The 20,123-nt window shown below is 38.9% G+C and overlaps 1 protein-coding gene across 1 annotated transcript in view; it reads right to left on the reverse strand.

The window, feature by feature from the left end:
* Nucleotides 1-3,763: 3,763 nt before the first annotated feature.
* Nucleotides 3,764-20,123, reverse strand: part of VAPB (VAMP associated protein B and C) — a 62,803-nt gene continuing 46,443 nt past the window's right edge. Inside the window, exons 3-6 of the mRNA XM_043989657.1 lie at nucleotides 15,763-15,866; nucleotides 12,963-13,043; nucleotides 11,070-11,246; nucleotides 3,764-5,358 (exon numbers count right to left, since the gene is read on the reverse strand). Of these exons, the coding sequence (XP_043845592.1) occupies nucleotides 5,200-5,358; nucleotides 11,070-11,246; nucleotides 12,963-13,043; nucleotides 15,763-15,866 (521 nt within the window). The 3' untranslated portion in view covers nucleotides 3,764-5,199. The remainder of the gene's footprint in view (nucleotides 5,359-11,069; nucleotides 11,247-12,962; nucleotides 13,044-15,762; nucleotides 15,867-20,123) is intronic.

Here is a 20,123-nt window from a genome sequence, read left to right on the forward strand (position 1 = left end):
ATGCAGCATCAATTTAGAGAGAGGTATAACATCCAGTCTTACATACATTTTGACACAAAATCTGAGACTTCTTCTGTGCTGCCATTTCATTAAGTGATACTAGCAGTAAAGTCTAAAAATATGCATTTTTGTGAATGGCTGTAACTTCACATACAAATTAGTGTGTGTGTGTGTGTGTGTGTGTGTATTTACATTCACACCCACACACAGAGTGAGATTGCTAGCCTATCCATGGGGCAGCTGAAGTCACTACACTAAGCCAAGTTGGATAATTTTCCTTATAAAAGACTTCCAAATTAAATTCCGAGGAGTCCTGAAGTCTTTCAGATAGGGAGAAACTTTAGACAGCATAGTTCTATTCGTTCTACTTAATGGCTAGGAAGGCTTTTGAATTCGATTTCATTTACATGATAAATCTAAGATGAAGAGAAGCCTGCACAGATGCTAATACCCTTACAACTCTGTACATCTGTCCCTGAAACAGAAAGCGTCTTTAACACTGCATCCAAAGGAAATTTAGACAAAGCCCTACTAAACAATAATACCCTACTTTATTCAGGGTTTTACAAGCCCTGGATTTTTTAACTTAGTTTCTTTTATGGATTTTGAAAACAAATCTGTAGAATTTGTTTCATGTTGATTTTCATTATAGGGATAATATAATTCTTGATAAATAATAGAATAATAAAGTAGGGGTTCTTATTAAAGAAAAAAGCCTCCCCCCCAGTCTAATCAGGCTCATATGACCTTTGAGGGAACAGGAATCAGTTATTCTGAGAATGTGCCTTTAAAATCTGAAAAATAATTACAGACTTAAGTGGAATGAACAGAGACTCTCTCAATAGAACTCATTCTGTCTATCTTGGTAAACAAGGTCTTTCTAAGAGTTGTGTCCTAACTACAAGGTTCTGTCATTCAAAATCTTTTCCATTCATCTTTCTTTAGCCCTGAGAGGCTGATTAACATCCTGGCCTGAGTGGGAGACATAAGGCAGTTCTATGTAGTGGAATGCTCACTAGGTTTGGAGTCTGAGGAGGTGGGTATGAAAATTCTGGCTCCACTGTTACTGTATCTATATCCTTAATTATGTTCCTTACCCTCACTGGGGGACTCAGTTTCCTCATTTTGTAAAGTTAAAGGAATGGATTAGATGATCCAGCTTTAAACTTCATGTCTGCAGTACACAAAATCTCAGCAGCTGGATACCCAGCAAGAGTTTTCTGTCTCCAACAGGTAGAAGCAATAGCTTCCCTTCATTGGCCCATAAAATCAGGGTTAGGAAAGGGCTCAACTTTTCCTTGGAGGGCACATACCTATTTTTACTTTTCAAGTCAAGCATTTCACAAACGAGATTAAAAAAAAAAAAAAGCCCCAACCAAAAAATGAACCACCATATAGGACAATTTCCAAAACAGACCCTAGGATTAAGGGATAATTTAATAATTAAATATTAATTAAATGATTGAATGTTATGGTAGAAATTTATCCCACAGCAAATGGGCAAATGGGAGGGTTTTCTATGTGCCCCAAACTAGTCACCATTGTCAAAAACATCAAACTATTAAAAAATGGTACATGTTATAATGCAATAAGTATACTGTAGTGGACAGAATTATTGGCCTAGAAATCAAGCAGATCTCAGTTAAATCTTTACTGTGGCAATAGTTCATTGACTGAAGTTAGTGATGTGTTACCATCTAGATTCCCACATGCTAAGTGTTCTTTAGTATATTGCCAAAATTTTACAAGTTATCCTTGCGCCAAAGCTTGTTCCCAAGTTCGCTTGAAGGTGAGTTAGCTTTGACTGACTACTGCACTCCAGTGGGTGCCACTAAAAGCCAATACTTTTTGGTCTGCTGCCTTTACAGTGTAACTCTGTTCTTGCAGTTTATTTGAAAACATGTTGGTTTTCATTGACTGCTGAAGGTTTTTCTTTCCCCTCCCCTTCCTTTCTGTATGTATGAGCCCCTCTCCAAAGGCATCAACTGTTGACCAGGAAAATCTATTGTGATTTTTTATCAGTACTCATTACTGTTTATGTAAGCAATTTAAAAGATCGGGGAGGAAAAAACATGCAGGTCACAATCATTAAAGGTGACTTTGGCCTAAACACTCAATTTAAAAAGTGTTTATTAAGAGCCTACTCTATGTGAAACACTAGGGGATGATGGGTTGCTTTTTAAAAAAACCGCATTTAGGAGGCGAGTCTTATGTGGGAATAACACAGCCACTATTATCCCCATGGCTGAGGCTCCAAGGGAGCTTAAATTCTCAATTTAAAAATATGCTTGATAAAATTTTATGAAACCTGATGACTGCTCACGGCTTCTTGTATGCTCTTTATTGAGATGGCCTTTGTGGGGGGGGGGGCTGGATTTAGAGGGCAAGGGCATAGCAAAGAGCAGTGGTTTGTAATTTAAGAGCAGAGGATAATCTTATCCTTCCAATCTCTTACCTCCTCACTTCCAAATCATCTCACTCACTAGGGGTTATCCTTGCTCACTGGTCCTCTTCCACTCCTAGTTTTATTCTAATGGCTTCATTTCTCCCTTCATTGTCAGGAACTAGCCGTATGTTAAAATTGCCTCTCTCCTCTCCCTTCCTGTTTCCATCTCTCCCCTTACCCACTTCCTCCCTGCCCCCCTTCCCCTGCCCCCATCCCATCATGGCTAAGATACTAGAAACACTGATGCTCTTGGATGTCTATTATGCATTTCTCTGGCATATTCTTTGGATGCTCTGAGGCCCTGAATTTTATACTCTGTACTGATAATAAATGATAGAAAACCAACTTCTCCCTCCAGTTGGTTGGTTGGAACAGAACCTTAGTCAACAAATAAAACAAGAGAAACGTGTTTGTAGACTGACAGGAGAAGGAATCGACATCTTTGTATTGAGAGTCTTCAAGTCCCAACTCAAAAAATAATATATCCTTGTTTTAGTTGTATGAGGTCCTAAAACTGTGAAAAGACACACACACAAATTTAACAACTATTATGGCTATCCTTTACTTTGCTCAACCCAATTTAAAGATGTGACATTGGGCACCCACCTCATTAAAGAGTATCCCCAAAGTCTTAGTGAAGTTTTAAACTATTTAAACTTAAAACTTCACTAAGACTTTTGAGGCACCCTGTATTTTAATTCTCTTTCATGAGGAAGTGCTCAATCCTTCCTTCCACAGCAACACCGGGAGGCCAGATTAAACAAAGAGAAACTTGTAGGTCAACATGTTTAAGTTTACAGCTCTATTCACCCTTGGGGATCTAAGTGCACAAGGAGGGAGCCTATGGGGTGTGTCAATATTCAAAGTAGCTCGCTGAACCAGCACCCTGCCTTCTTCAAGAAAGATCCTGTTCTGGGAAACATCTAAAATACTTGAGTCACATTAAGTTCCTTAGTTGAACTAGTTCATTTTCACCCTTCTCACCCTCTTTCCTAACAGCTAAATTTACCGTCCCCGATCAGTCAATAGAGCCCAATTTCACTTAAGTATTTCAGCCACTTCACTTAAGAGATAAGGTTTCCTTCCCCAGAAATAAAGTAACTGAAAAATTCGAGACTTTAATGGGGCAACAGGCCTTAAGGATTCCCATCTTAAAATTTTAGCTTTAGCAGTTTCATCTGTAGGCCTTTCAGTCAAGACTAAGAGGATCTAATAAGACATTGCTAACTTAGAAGCATTATGAAACACTAATAGATAATGCCTGTTATTTTTAATTAACTTTTCTCTAGCAAATGTGACAAAATAACAAAAGAAATCTTCATTTTGGGGCTTTATTTAATTTTTTTTTCTTTTAAAGATGCTACATAGTCCAACAGGATTGGTCATTTACGGCATAGAACTAATTTACAGTCAACTCTCAATTATCTGCTTTGTGGGTTTGTTGGGGGAAGTTTTCCCCTCACCATCAGCCCCTCATTTGGGGTGGGTCTCCTCTCTCCTGTCTCCCAGTTGGCTCTAGGACTATTTCCCCAAGCCACTTCTAGAACACTGTACCCTCCACACGGGTGGGATAACTTTCTGTGTTGCTACTCCAATTAAGGGACAAATTTTGGTGGGGAGAGGGGGGGAATGGGACTGAGGCCAAGCACAGTGAAGGAAGGTGAAACAGGGTGAATTGAAGAGTGACATTAAAATGACATTTTTTAAAGGTTATCTGCACTATGGCTACCCCCTCCATCAGCAGGGTAATCAAGAGTTGACTATTATTACTACTGGTATAATTTCCCTCCCTTCCCCAAGATAGATGTTATTTATTTACATAGAAAAACATTTCCTGACCGTTGTTTTCCAATATCCAAATAAATCAAAAGTCCACATTTACGTAGTGCCCCCCCAACAGAGTAGGAGACAGAAGGATCCCAAAGCTCTCCAGCAGCAATGACAGGTCAACCCACCAGCCTTAGAGCGGTGATTTCTATGCCATAGCATTAGTCATAACCTTGTGACAATAAGGAAACATGAGATGAAATACATTAAATAAGTTAAATAGGCATTAAACATCTCTGAATAACAGTTTAATTCAACTAAACGAACCAATAGCAGTTTAGCTTGGTCCCTTTAAGAGAACAAGGCAATGACCTTTCTCCTAAAATGTTGTGTACCATTAATCGATATATGCCTCATATTGCTGACTAGCACATTCAATGCCGTCACTTAATTCTTTTCAGCTTCTGATTCGATTCACTTAAGTTCCCAAAAAAATAATTGGTAACTTGCACGGAACTGAAGACATGGACAGAAACTCTTAAGTTTATGAGCAGTACGTATGGTGGATTAATATATTTTACAGAGATTCCTGACCCTTCCTGCTTAGCTCCGGTTCCCACTCTGAAGGGGGAGCTCTAGCAGTCAAGGGACCAGTTTCTCACTTTAAAAGAGGTAATCCAGCAACATGTACCAAGGTCTAAAAATGTTTAAAATTGCATTTACAACGTATCATCTGAGTATTAACCATGATTTTCCTTGTCATTTAGTAAAGATCATTCTTTTTGCATTTGGTTTTTTGCCCCGATTACTCACTGTACATTTCAAACTCTCTAGATTATGTTATGTTATATTTGTGCAGGGGGAGGGGGTAATTTAAAGGCAAGACCTGTGAGATGTCATACATTAATTTCTTTGTTATGAATAAATTTAAATCCCATGATATGGCAGATCCATCAATCCAATTTATCAGCCTTTGCATGCTGCCTCTATAAGGCGATTTTCCCTATAATTACACCAACGATAAAGAACAAAACGACCAGAGCCAGAAGTCGGGTACTAAGCCCTTCTTCCTTCACAACAGTGGCTGAAGCCAAAGCCGGGTTGTTGCTCTGCAGTGTCTTCCTCATCCGAAGCCCATCTTCTTCCTGTTAAAACAAATAGACATTTACAAAGAAACCCAAGGTGCTTGAAATAAGAGTTGGTCATTTCTGTTGATTATATGGTTATGACTTGGCTGGTTTAATCCCCAGATGATTGACTTACCACTCACTATCCTTTCGACAGGACAGAGCCAATTGTGACAAAGAACATTATGTCAGTATTAATGCTATAACTATTTATGGGATGACAGAATTCGGGATTGGAAGGGACCTTAGCTAACGTAAGAGTTCAGGGTGCATTGCAGATATTAAAGCCCATGAGCTAAGAATTTTTTTTTTACATTTCTAAATAAAGTTTTATTGTATTTTTTAAAATGTACAAACTATTCTTAGCTCTGTGCTGGGCCCTTGATCTAGCCCAACTTCCTCAGAAGTAGGAAACTGAGGCCAAGATAAATTATATGATCACAAAGGTAGCAGAACAGAGTTACATATAGAAGTCTGGTTTTCTGACTCCAAAAATTAATGCTTCATTATGTCACAGTGTGACAGAGTGGGAAAAGCACTGGCTTTGAATTCAGAAGGCCTGCATTCAAATCCCACTTGTCACTTATTCCATGTGTGACCCTGGGCAAACAGCTTCTTCTCAATCTTATCTGTAAAATGAAGGAGTTGGGTTAGATGGCTTCTAAGGTTCCAATCAGCACTAAATCTATGATCCTATAATTTAGAAATGGATTGTCAGTCACGATGCCAGGTTCACTTCTCCATAAATAATTCATACTGCCAACCCTTTCTCTGGGCCTCAATTTCTTCCTTGGTAGAAGGAAAGGAGGAGTGACTAGAAAGCTCTAATACCCTTTTTAGCCCTAATAGCCTATGTCTTCAATGATAACCTGCTAGATCTGAAAGCACAAGTATAGTAAGAACCCTGAAGTCTAGAAGCCCTGGAAATTTTCAAATACAGAAAAAGATGAAGGCAACAAATACTTGTTGACTTACAAGGAGGTGAATTTTAAGGACAATGATAATATAAAACTTTAAAAATATTATCTTGAGTATGATTTTTATCTCATCAACAGACTCCTACACTTCCCTCCACCCCCAAATACACGTGGACACATGCAGACACACTATTCCCACTGTGAGGAAATATAAGAACTCAGCAGTGCAAAATCCAGCATGACAAAGAATACATTTTGTTTACAGTTTGTATAGGCTATTTCGACTTATTTGTCACTCAAAAAGAAAAACAAAACTACATTTCTGAGGAGGAATATACTAAAAGAGGCGTGTGTGCGTGTGTGCGTGTGTGTGGAGGGGATGGCAAAACTAAAAAGAAATAAAAACCTTAAGCTTCACAATCAAAATATCCTTTTCTAAGGAATTATTTGTATTCATAAAAGACAACTGCTGCAGAGAAGGAAGCTGATGACAGTTGATATTTTCTTAGGAGTCAATGTACCTACATTTAAGAAATGTGAATGATTAAGAAGGAAAATTTAATCCCCCTGGATTACCTGAGCAGTTCTGGGGTATGCAGATTGTATTAACTACAGCAGAAAGGGGTGGGGGTTGAAAGTCTAACACTACTCATGTGCTCACGTGTGGAGCACTGTGCTAAGTACTGATGGAGAAGTGAAGAAAAGAGATCTGTGCATTCACAGAACTTAGTTATATTTGGGGAATAATATACACATAAGTAACGATGATTTTAAAAAATAATACATGTTATACACCTGGACAAAGTTCTGTGTGAGGGGAGGTCACTACTAACTTTGGGAGGAAATATCAGGGATGGCTTCCTGTAGGAAGTAGAACTGGAATTATGTTTTAAAGGATCGGCATGAATTTAGAGTGTGTATGTGGGGGGGGGGGGAGAAAGGGGCTGACCACAGAGGAGAAGAATGGAGTGAGGTACAGGATTCCAGGCATAAGGGCAGTGTAAACAAAGACAAAGGTGAGAAAATTATGCAATGAAAAGCGAATGGCATTTATAGTCTGGCAGAGGCACAAAGTACAGGATGGGCCAAAAGTCACAAAAGGGTTTCAATATTTAATAACTCCTTTATTTTTTGTTTTTAATTTACAATATCATAGCATCACATACAGTATACATAGGAAATGAATTTACATTATATATGAAAGTTAAAATCTTGTAAATGGCAAAAAATAAAGGAAAAATAATTTTCAAAAAGTTATTATTAAAACATCATGACCTTTGGCCCAACCTGTACAAGAAAGGGAATATAATAACATTAAAAGCTGATATTTATACTATACTATAAAGTTTCCAAGCACTTTAAATGCATCATCTCAAGCCTCACAATAACCCTGTGAGGTAGGTACCATGGATGATATTATTCCTGTTCTACAGATAAGGAAATGGAGGATTAGGAAAGGTGACATGCTTATGATCACATAGATAGTAAATGTTGGAAATGAAATTCCAACCCAGGTTGTCTTAATTCTAAGTCTTAAAACTCTAGCTAACACAACATGCTAAGAAAAGGCTAGAAAAGTAGGGTGGTGCCAGATTTATGGAGGAACTTGCATTCCCTAGGCTAAGGAGTTTGAAATTGACTTGGTAGGTAATAGGGAGCCCACAGAAAAGTATTTAAATAGACTAGATATATGCATCAGAGAGACAGATCTGGCAATGGTATGAAGAATGAATGGGGGAGGAGAGAGGGGGAGAGGGTGGGAGGAGAGGGGAGGGGAATGTGAGAATGAATGGAGACAAAATGACCTGGTAATCAAAAGGAAAGGACAGATGCGAGGGATTTTGGCAAAAAGAAAAAGTTTAGTTTCAGAGATGCTAAGTTTGATGTATTGGTGGTATATTTAGGTAGATAGGTCCTCTCAGCAATTGGATATACGGGACAAATAAATTTCAGAGTCAATAATCTGTGGTGATATACTTGTGGAAACTATATAGGAGTAGAGTAGATCACCACAGAAGAGAGTTTAAAGAGACAAGAGAAGGGAGATGCACGTAGAAATTGTTAAATGTGTACTTTAAGAGATAAGAAAAGAAACTAACAGAGAAGTTAGAAAACAAGTTGTTGAAGGAGAAGAAACAAAAGGGAAAAGGGAAAATGCCTTTGAAATAGAAATGGTATTTGTAGAGTGCTTTAAAGTTTGCAAAATCTCTCTCACACACACACACACACACACACACACGAACGAATACTCGATTGCTCTCCCTCTCTCATGCTCACATGAATGAATGCTCGCTCTCTCTCTCTCTCTCTCTCTCTCTCTCTCTCTCTCTCTCTCGCTCGCGCGCACGTCTCATGAAAATTCTGGAAGCAAAGTACAAGTATGATCCCCATTGTACAACTAAGGTGTCCAAGGAGAATTTGAAATCAGGTTTTTTTTACTTCAAAGCTAACACTCCATACGGTATGCTATGCTACCTCCTCAAGAAAGAAAAAAGCAAAGCAAGAAAGAATATGAAAGCAAAGAATGGTCAATGGTGTCAAAACTACAAATACGTTTAGGAGGATGGTAGGGAAAAAATGTCAGTGGAGTTAAAGACTTGGAAACCCAACCACTGAGAAAAGTTTCAGTAGAGTGGTGGACTGGAAGCCAGACAGGAAGCAACTGATGACAGAACAGATGGCAGAGAAGTGAAGGCATATATCGGCAACTTTTCCCATGAAGTTTAGCTCTTGGGGGGAAGAGAGCAATAGAAAAGGATCGGATAGAAGGGTAGAGGGAAGACTTTGTTAGGACAGGGGAGACCTGACCTTATTTATAGAGAGATGGGAAGGGTTCCGTAGAAAAGGAGAAACTGAAGATGAATGAAAGAGGATAATAGCTTGAACAAGACCTAAGGGATGTGGAATCTAAGGTTCAGACGAGGGAATTAGCCTTAGTGAAGAGTAAGATTTTTTTCCCTCTGAAATAGGAGGGAAACAGAACAGGTGATAATTCAGATAAATTTTGCGGAATTAAGGAGGAACTTAAGGCAGTACTTAATCTTCTAAGGCAGACACAATCTTCTTGGTGACGTATAGTAAGTGGGTAAGTCTTCTATAGTTAACAGAGCGGGAAAAGGCTGAGGTCAGAGGTTTAAGGAGAGAGGGAACAGGTTAACAGAAAAACTACTGTGGAGAATGAAACAGGTAGTTGAGAGAAAAAGAATTCAAGAATTGGGTGGTGATAGTTGACCACCCAGCTGAGATTATACAATTTCATGGGGCAGCAGAGGGGCTACCCTCTGAATTCAATTTTTTAACTTTGTACAGCAGTCGGGGAGCAGGAACATAAACTCCATGGCGAGTTTTATTTGGGCTTGAATATTATTATTAGCAGGACAGGAACAGTATAAGTTCAATGGGGCAAAGGATTTGAAGGAAACTGAAATTGAATAATTAAAGAGGCAAATTGTCTGATTCTGATGAAGTATAGGTATTAAAGGGTATTGAAGCCAGAACAGGGATGATACACTGAGAGAATAAGGGTCCAGGGACTGGAACTGATAAGGAATAGCAGTTTTAGTTGGAGTAAGGGAAAGAAGGAGGTTGAAGGCTAAAATGTTGTGATCAAACAGCAGGAACTGACGTTAAGAAATTCTGAGAGCTGGAAAACACTCATGTGACCAGGCTAATCTGTGGCATATTATGTGGGGTGGAGAAGGAGGTTGTTGGATTTGAGGAGGCTTAGGAATTATGTAGTTTGGGTGTTAATGAGACATGAACATAGATAATGAAATCCCTATTCATGATGTCGGGGAAAGAGAAAAGGAAAACCATGCACCAGGTAATAAAATCATTATGAAAGCTAAGGAAGGGACCTGGAAGTAGGTATTTCCAATAACAACAGCAACAACAATGACAACAACAAGAACACGGGAGGAGGATGGTATAAATGAACTTTACGGATGGCAAAGGAGGGAAGGCTATCGAGGGAGGAGGATAGTGGTCTGGAAAGAGAAGCAGGGACATCAACCCCTTTTTCCTGGCCCTGAGATGAATGAAAGGAGTGGTCCCCAATGGACAGGACTGTGCCAAAAAAGAAAGAAAGAAAACATGTGAAACCAGAAACTGTTACATGTCTGGAGATCACAAAAAAGTTAAAAAATTTCAACTTAAAAAAAAGACTCACATCATTCCTGCAAGGATACTCAGAATCTGAGATGTTTAATTAGAAACATACTCTACAAAACCTTAGCTGAAAGAGTTCTGTGTCTGAAAGGCTTCACCATTGTTGAATATTAACTCTAAGGTGTGCTCCACCATTGTGCTTCCCCCTGCCAGAAGAGATGCTATTTCTCTCAGGTGAGCTCTTCTAGGACTTCCTCTCTCCTACATTTAGGATCACAGATTCAGAGCTATAGAGGATCTTGGAAGCCATCTAATCCAACCCTTTCATTATAAATATAAGGAAACTGAGGCCCGGGGAGGTTAAGGAACTTGCCCAAAGTCACACAGGTAGTAAATGGCAGGACTGAGATTTGCTGCAAACCCAGCATCCTTTCCAAAGCATGTGCTCCCTCTCTTAGAGGACTTATTTTTATGACCATTGTCTGTCTCATCCCACATCTCCTCCCCTCCAATAGATTGTACATTCCTTTAGAACAGGGAATGTGCCTGATTTAATCTTTGAAACCCCTCCCCTTGCCACCCCCAATCCCCTACCTTGCCCATCATAGGCATTCGGTAAACAATGGCTGAACTGAACAACTGGTTCCAAAGCCAGAGAAGGTCTGTGCTCACCCACTAGGAGAATGTCAGAAAACCCTCTTTTACCTTAAATTGTTTGTTTTCCTCCTGTAACCTCTGAACTTCTACTTGCAGCCTTTTACATTCTTCCATTACTTTCTTAGCTTCAGTATCATCCAAAGAAGAACTTATAGATTTAGACATAACAGCTGATTCTGTCTTTGTTGCCGTTGTGGACATAATTTTATTTATTTCTACATCATGCTGCTCAAAAGTAAATGAGAGAAAAACTGTCAGACTAAAAGACTTTTTAAAAAAAGCAAAATTCTCAGTAAAAGTTGCACATGGTAAAATTCCATCCATGTGATAAAGTATCAAACGGATCATTTAAATGTAGCACTTTAGCCAGTCAGTATCTTAATATTCATTTTATAGGCAACTAGATCCAAGAAATTATAGTTCAGATTAGAGAAAGAAATCATGCTGAGACTAACACTTCAAAGCATGGAGGAAAAATTTTTATACATCAAACTATCAAATTCCTGCTTTAAAAAATTAGGATGCCATAAATATATAAGCTGAGGAAGAATTGAAGACAAGTGATTATGGGGAAAAAATCTGGAAAAAGTCTCCACAATGATTAGACAAAAGACAGGGCTGGAGAGAAGGTGATTGATTTTACTGAAGCACAGAATTTTAGAGCTGGAAGGGACCTTGGAGGTCATCTAGTTTCAACTTCTTTCATAGATGAAGGAAAACTAACATTCATAGAGGGGGAAATGAACACAAGGTCAAACAACTAGTTTGTTAGGAGCAGGGGCAAGGACTAGCATCCAGGTTCTCTAAACTCCCTGTTCAGCGTACTTATTGAAAGGATGAAAAACAAATCATTGTTAGCAGTTCCAAGAAGCAGGTTGATGATCTTGCAAAGAGGAAGTACTGAACTGGTTCAAGGAATAGATCACTGAAATACCATGAGTGAAGGTGGTACACAGATGAAAGGCTTAACTCTCTGTTACTGCAACAAAATGAAGGAACATCCGCTCCTTACCTCTAGATAGTAATTGGTAATAATTTCAAATAGGTTAACTTCTTCCATCTCCTACCCCCAGTGGTATTCTAGGATCTGAAGTCTAGAGGCAAAAGGGACTTCAGAGACCATCAAGTACAACCTCTTCATTTTACGGATGAAAAAACTGAGGCCTGGGGAAATTAAGTGACTTGTCCAAGTGAAGGTAGTGTCAGAGACAGGATTAAACCCAGTCCTCTGATGCCCGTGCCAGTGCAGTTTCCATGGTATCATGATGCTCCCTACTCCACACATTTAAAATCCTGTTTGAGATGGGTATATTTTAGGGAGGACTCTGAGAAGCTGGAGTATGGCAAGAATAGGAAAGCCAGGATGGTGAGCAGACTTGGAACCAGGTTAATATTTCTGATCAACTGGTTTTAATGTTTTTGAAAGTATGTGTTGACAGTTTAGAAGAAACAAAATCATCCATCAAAAGTCATATACTTATCTCAAGCCTCAAAAACAAGTATTTGGACAGGAAAATCTAGTTGAGATAAAGGCACAAGAGGAGTGGTGGTGAGGGAAAGGCCAGGGGCCTCCCCGATCACCAGCTTCGGGTGGCACTCATTCTGTGGACCACCCTCTGGTGGTCACAGCCCACCACCCTGCCAATCAAGGCAGCACATTACCCTTTTCACCATCTTAACCTCTCCACTGATTAAATGTCAACAGATAACTTAACATCCTGTCAATCCCAGTTTTTTGAGAGAAAGAAAAGTTAAGTGTTTCCAAAGCTGACATGCATAAGAATCTCACTTATTTGTTGACTTCAATTTAAGTTCTTTAAACATCAACCAGAGGAAGGAAATAATGTGTCAAATGAAATCTTAATCTTGTGGGAGCCATAGTATGTGAACAAGAATCAGACTGAAAAGTTAATCCACCATTAACTCCAGAAAACTACTTACCGGCTTATCATTTTCTGCTGGCAATTCAAACACACACCTAAGTTTTGAATCCATAAGATCTTCTGGTTTTGCCTCCTTCCACTAAAACAATTTAAATTTGATAATCAGGACATCATAAAATTGCTGGGAAAAGAATTAGGACTTTCTTCCTATAACAGTTTCAGAAAAATACACTTAATGTAAAAGCCTGAGTGAAGACTTTAAAAATAAATGCAATAAAGTCTGCAGTAAAAAAAATTAAACATGTTAATTTATAGTAAACACAAATCCCAAAGCCTCACTGTCTTAAAACTTATTTAGTATAAGATCTTCCTTCAGGGATTGGGTACAAATCTTGGGGAAAATACTGCAGTTGGCAAAGAGACAATCCTTTCAAATTATGGTCCTTAGTAAACCCTTTTATGCCTATAGAGATAGGTAGCATCTACCTTTGGTCAGGATGTTTTCCCAAACTGTGTTCTGCAGAACCCTGTTGTTTCATGGGATGTAAAAGAAGGGTTCTATGGGAAAGTTTTAAATAATTCAATTATTTTAGGATAAGAAAGGAAGGCTTTCTCTTCCTTGACTCTGAGAGAAGAAAGAGGCCAGGTATGGGTATACAAACCATTGAGATATAAAACAAAGGGGAATGAAAGGGCTGAATTGTCTTTTGTAAGTGGGAGCAAAGAAGGTTGCTGACGTGCCTAGGAGTGGGAACATAATTAAGGCATGAAGGTGGAATACTGGTAGCAAGTATGACAGTGACTGAATCTGGAAGAAAAGCCTTAAAGAGAAGTAGCTTGGAAGAGTAGAAGCACAACCAGCTGGTGACAGCAAAGAAATGTTGGTTAACCCCTCCATGTGTTTTGAGCCTAATCACTAGTCACTGATTTACAAACCAATGGTACTTGTGGACTATGCTTCCTCCAGAGTCAAGATAGACCAGATCTATTCTGTCTTACCGCAAAAAGACTCATAAGGTGCAGCAATCTTTGTATGAAATTAGGCTTAACTTATTTTATATTGCAAAAGCCAACAACAATAGCCATGCCTTATGTTACTTTAACCTCAAAGGCATTTCATACTCCTAATGCAATGAAGCAGCACCTTTGGGTTCTAGAAATACATTTCAAGCTCAAAAGGATCCCTTTGCCAAATCTGTCAGGGAAACGCTAGGTTGAGAGAACAAAATTGAGTTTTTTTACACCATTCCCTTTTCTGCTACCCCAATTAAACCTATTACTTGGGTGAAAATAATTCACTGAACATTTTAAACTTCAGTTTTCTTTCTCCTTATAACTTAGGACATGTCTAGGCTGAGCTCTCTCCCTGCTGCTAATTGCTAGTGAAACATTTAAGAAATAAAAATTCATTTTAATATCAATCCTAGATTAAAAACAATGTTAAATCAGGAAACAAAATATACATTTCAAAGCAAAAAGACTCCAAACAATCAAAAACCTCTACTAACCCAATTTACTTGTTAAGGAGAAACAAACTAGAAAATTACCTCAATAACACTCCAGGAAAAGGTACAGTAATTGAAGGGCCTTTTGTTAATAACTATATGAAAAGAATATAGCCTACCAACACCATCTAGTTCACCCTCAGATTTGAGAGTGAGAGGTTAAGTAATATAGAACCATCTTTTCTTTAATTTATCTCTACATGAAACCATCCAAAGTTTCTAGTTAAAATGTTACACAGGTTAAACCAGAATTCTGCCAGCCAGTTATATTCTGATGAAGGCCTGAATGAAAATGCTACATACATGGGTACAAATAGGGTGGGCTAGGGTGGAAGTAGCCTGTAGAATAAGGCTTTGATAGATCTAACTATAAATAGATATATTTATGAAGGATAATTTAAGTGAATGACAAGTAGATAACTGAATTAGCCTGTCTCCATTCCCTGGCTGAACCCACTGTTCTATTTTTAGTTGGCTGGCTGTAAAGTGTTGAAAGCTTTGTGGGACATGTAATTTGTTGCATCTGTTTATCCTAAGGTGACCAGATGTCCCCTTCTAAAGGGATTGCCCTCTTCAATTACATTTTGTTCCCTTGAATGAGGATCTCCCTTTTATCATCTCTAACTCTTCACCCCTCCTTTTTTCCAAATGTGGGGAGAGAATGGCACCTGTCTATGTGAGTGCCTTCTTATCACTTAGGGTAGTAGGCCTGTCTTTTATTAGGTAATGTGCTCAGACCCTGAGGATATGCATGCATGCATGCGTCCTTCCTTTCTTTCTCTTTCCATAACATAGAAAAAACAACAAAAAATAACATAAAAAGATGACTGCACAAGAAACTGCAAATCTAGTATGCACAACTTGCTCCTCCTTTTAAATATATAATAAAGTTATCATGTAAATTTCTTTTTAAGGGGAGTCCCTCTAGGACTACAAAGATCTATCATCCCATTTTCCCTTATGTATTGACAGCATTTGGGAAATTATTTGCTATTATATACTTATTCAAAAGGGCAAGAGAGCCAGGTAAGCATGTGGTTATTATGCTGAAAACGAAACTGGGGGGTTGACAGAAAAAACTGAAAAGGCCTAGGTCCCTTGATTCATGATGGAGAAAACAAATGAACTGCCAGGGTCTATGGGGCTTCCCACATTCTTTTGGGGGGAAAGGATAAAAAAGGATAGATTTTAGGAAACACCAAATAATCTGATAATCTAATAATAACTAAAAAATATTATTTGTCCCTAAATGCTTTTGATGTATTATTATTTTTAAGAATGAAGACATAAATCTGTGTCCAGGTGTTGTTGTTTTTTTCTGGGGGGAAAAAAGGAAATGTGTTCAGTACTTACTACTGCTTCCATGTCTGAAGTGTCGGTTGGAGCAAACATAGATTGAACCATAAACTTGTGTTTACTTTTCTCATTGGGATCATAATCGAAAGGCTGCAGCATCACTGAGGAAGAAAACATCACATTAGGCTGAAGCAGGCTTGGATTATTCTTGGCCATTTGATAATAATAACCGTAATAAAAAGGAATCCCAGGCAGTTTTTTCCAGGGGGTGGGGATGAGGGGAGAATAGGAAAAGATAAAATCATCAAACCTTCAAAGTATCTCCATTTGCACAGTACCTTATCACAGTGGAGAGGCTTTTTTAGTGTGCTACATAGAGCTGGTCACATAGTCAGAAAGGGCTAGTTCAAGCCTCGCATCCAAAACACTGACTAGGTGACCCGGGCAAGTTGTTTAACTCCTCAGTGCTTTATTAAGACTACAGAGGCAGTCAATCACTGGTAGCTCCATAAATCAATGAAATCACAGATCCAGTCTCTAGCTCTTCCTAATGTTTAACACTGCTTTTACATTCATCTAATTTGGGCATTACAATAACCTTGTGTGGTAAGGACAGAAGAAATTATTATTTCCACTTTACAGATGAAAGGATGGACAGAAGTGTTAAGGAAATGATACTATATAGATACCCACAGGCTGTGAAAGTTTGCAAACAGTTTTTTTTTTTCTCTCTCTCACTTTCCTATAAAGTAAATAGGTATTATTATGCCTGCCTTGGGGGTTAGGGGGGTTGACTAAAATATAGTAAGATGAAGTGACCTGCTCAGGGTCACATAGATAAATAACAGAACTTGAATGCAAGTCTTCAAGATCAATGCTTTATGGATACAGCACTGGCCAGGGAGTTAGGAGGACTTGAGTTCAAATCTGGCCTCAAAAATTTGACACTTACTAGCTGTGTGACCCTAGGTAAGTCACTTAACCCCTAATACTTTGCAAAAAAGAAAGAAAAAAAAAGATCAATGCTCTATTCACTGCAGCATGTTGCCTCTCTGAAAGGTTAAGGACCCACAACAAAATTGAGGCCCAGATGATTCTAGAATCTAAGATGTCATAATTTTAGTACAGTAAAGGCTCTTTCATTATATAAAATACTTCCTAATATGAATTATCCAAAACAGGTGAAGAAGACCTGGAAATACAATATTCCTTTTTATTAGAGAAAACAAATTCAAATACTTAAATATTTCACTCTTGCCCTTTGACTTTAAGAAGTGGGCTATTATGGCTTAGAGAGGTAGCGTGGTCTAGTGGATATAGCATGTTAGAGGTGGAATTAGGAAGACCTAGGTTCAAATTTTTTTTTTTTTTTAGTGAGGCAATTGGGGTTAAGTGACTTGCCCAAGGTCACACAGCTAGTAAGTGTTAAGTGTCTGAGGCCGGATTTGAACTCAGGTACTCCTGACTTCAGGGCCGGTGCTTTATCCACTGCACCACCTAGCTGCCCCACCTAGGTTCAAATTTCAAGGGGAAAGACACAAATTCTGAGTTGTTGTTTTCTCATATGTAAAATGAGGAAGGTTGGGAGGGCAACTAGGTGGCACAGTGGATCTAGCACCAGCATTCAGGAGGCCCTGAGTTCAAATCCGACCTCAGACACTTGACACTAGCTGTGTGACCCTGACCAAGTTTCTTAACCCTCATTATCCTGCCAAAAATCTAAATAAATAAATAAAGAGGGTTGGACAAGATGGACCTCAATGGTTTCTTCTAGCTCTAAATCTATCATAGGTTAAAACATAAGGACTTTTGAAAAATATTTAGACTTTTAAAATTTCATGATAGCTAACAAAGAAACACTTGGCTTATATTCCTTTCTCCCAAGAGAATGCGAGAAATAGTTTTCATTTAAGCATAAGTACTAATGGGGCAGCTGGGTGGTATAGAGGATAGACTGACAGGCCTGAAGTCAGGAAGACTCATCTTCCCAAGTTCAAATCCGGCCTCAGACACTTACTTACAAGCTGTGTGATCCTGGGCAAGTCACTTAACCTTGTTTGCCTCAGTTTCTTCATCTGGAGAAGAAAATGGGCAACCATTCCAGTATCTTTGCCAAAAAAATCCCAAACCCTAAATGGGGCCATGAAGTCAGACATGACAGAAATAACTGAACAACAGAGTACCAAGAAAGGCCAAGAAAGAAAATAAGAAAATACCATCTTAGGTTTACACACACCCATACACACACACACACACACACACCCCTCTTCGACCCAGGGAACACACCTCTATTACTCACTGAAGGGAAAGGGATATCTTCATTTTAAAAAAAATAACAGCATTCATGTTATACTTTTTAGGAAAAAAGACTTCATTCATGCCAATAAATTCTATCTTTAACATAGATCAATCATATGGTAATGAAAAAGAGAAAACATGGTAATGAAATTTTTCTTTCCATAAGAAAATCTTGTCCAGTAAGACAGTCCAAGCCAATATTTGATAAGCAGGGTTGATTACATCAATGTGGGTATACCTTGGGTAAAACGATACCCTCTGAAATAGAACTACAGGGAGGAAAAGTTTGCCATAGCATGGTTGTTAGGCCAGTTGACCACTGTTATAACGGAGGTAACTGTATTTAACATATGTCTTTATATGAAAGTAATTTTCTTCTCTCAGATTCTTTAATTACATTACGGCCGCCCACCTTATTTTCTTCATAAAATCACACGGTGAAAATGCCATAAGGAACCTAGCCCTGATCCCATTTAGTTCGACTTTCTCCCATTATATATTAAAGAAGGAAAGTGGCCCTGCAGCTCCCCGAATGTTGGGTCTGTGGATTATTTCCCTCAGGTTAGTGCTGAGATAATAACTGATATAACAATAAGTATTTGACTGCTATTTCATATAAACCCCATTTCTACATGCATGATGGAGACTCACACCTTAGTAGGTCACTCTTGTACTTGTCGGAGATGCCAACAGTTCTTTTCCACAATGAGGGCAGGAGAGTGGAGAGAAAAAAACCCCTAACACTTGGGAGTCAAATGGATAGGTTCAAATTCCAGCTCTTCTACTTAATATCCATGTACATCCGATCTTAGGTAAGTTACTTAACCTCTGGTAGTCAGCTGCTACATTTGCAAAGGGAAAGATTGCACTAGATGATCCTTAAGGGCCCTTCCAGCTCTAGAACATATTAAAATTTAAAATAACTCCTGCCTCTGTATCTTTGCTCACAGTGTTCCCCATGAGATGTCCTCCATCTCCCTCTCTACAACCTTATGTTATTCTTAAAACCCAACTCAAAATGCCCTCTCTTACATGAAACTTTCCTAGATCCACTTCAGGCAGTAAAGATCTTTCCCTTTAGATCTCATGCATCATCAACGACAATCTTAATAATAGTTAACATTTATGTAGTGCTTACCATGTGCTCGGGCATTGTGTTAAGTAAGTGCTTTACAATTATTATCTCATTCAATACACAAAAATGACCTGTATGTTTGCTTTCTACCTGACTAGAAAGCTCAGGAAGGGCAGGACACATACCCTCCCCCCCAACCCCTGTGCTCAAATACATAGTAGATGTTTAAGCATTTCTTGAATGTTGGTGGGCTCAGATCCTTAGTCTTTAGGCAGTCTCGATACTCTTCTTTTGGGTGGGGGCATTAGTGTAGGGGAAGGGAAGAAATCTGCATGTCAGAAAGTACCGGAAAGCCCTAATCCAGCTAAAATGCCAGAAGAAACACTTTTGCTCTGTGTATAAGCAGTTGATGAAGGGAGGAGGTCACTTAGGAACCAAATGCCTACAACACCATAATCGGTGATTAGTGTTTGCAAGTTTCCAAGTCTGTTTTTGCTCCTACACTTTTTACTGGTAGCTTATATCCCTGAATGGAAAGAATTCCCACGTGCTCAAGGTCATTGCTGGCAACCATGAGTCAGAATGTGTCTTCTCAGTGCAGTGCCAGTGGAAGCCACAGCATCTCTCACCTAAGCGTCAATAGCAAGAGCTTGGCCCTGAAGTTCCTGATCCCCATGAGAGATGGACTATAGAGTTGAACTCATTTACCCCCAAATAAAATTCTTTGCTTGCCATTTTCCAGTTCTTAATGGATAAGTCTGACTCAGACGTTCCCTGGCTCATAAACATCCAACAGCTTCCTATTAGATATAATATAAAGTTACTTCCATAATCTGGTCTCAATCCAACTCGATTTAACAAACCTTTATTACTACGTACAAGGTAGTCTCTAACTCCTCTTTTTAGCCTTATTTCTGCCTTAGTTTTCTTCATGTTCTCTCCAGCCTGCTCGTAAGGGACCACAAAACCCTCTCCAAATGGAACTACTGCCTCCAACCTTCATGCCTTCTTCCCCACCCCCGAATGCCTGGATGAGCACCTTGTC

This window comes from Dromiciops gliroides, chromosome 2 (assembly GCF_019393635.1).
Source record: "Dromiciops gliroides isolate mDroGli1 chromosome 2, mDroGli1.pri, whole genome shotgun sequence".
NCBI lineage: Eukaryota > Metazoa > Chordata > Mammalia > Microbiotheria > Microbiotheriidae > Dromiciops > Dromiciops gliroides.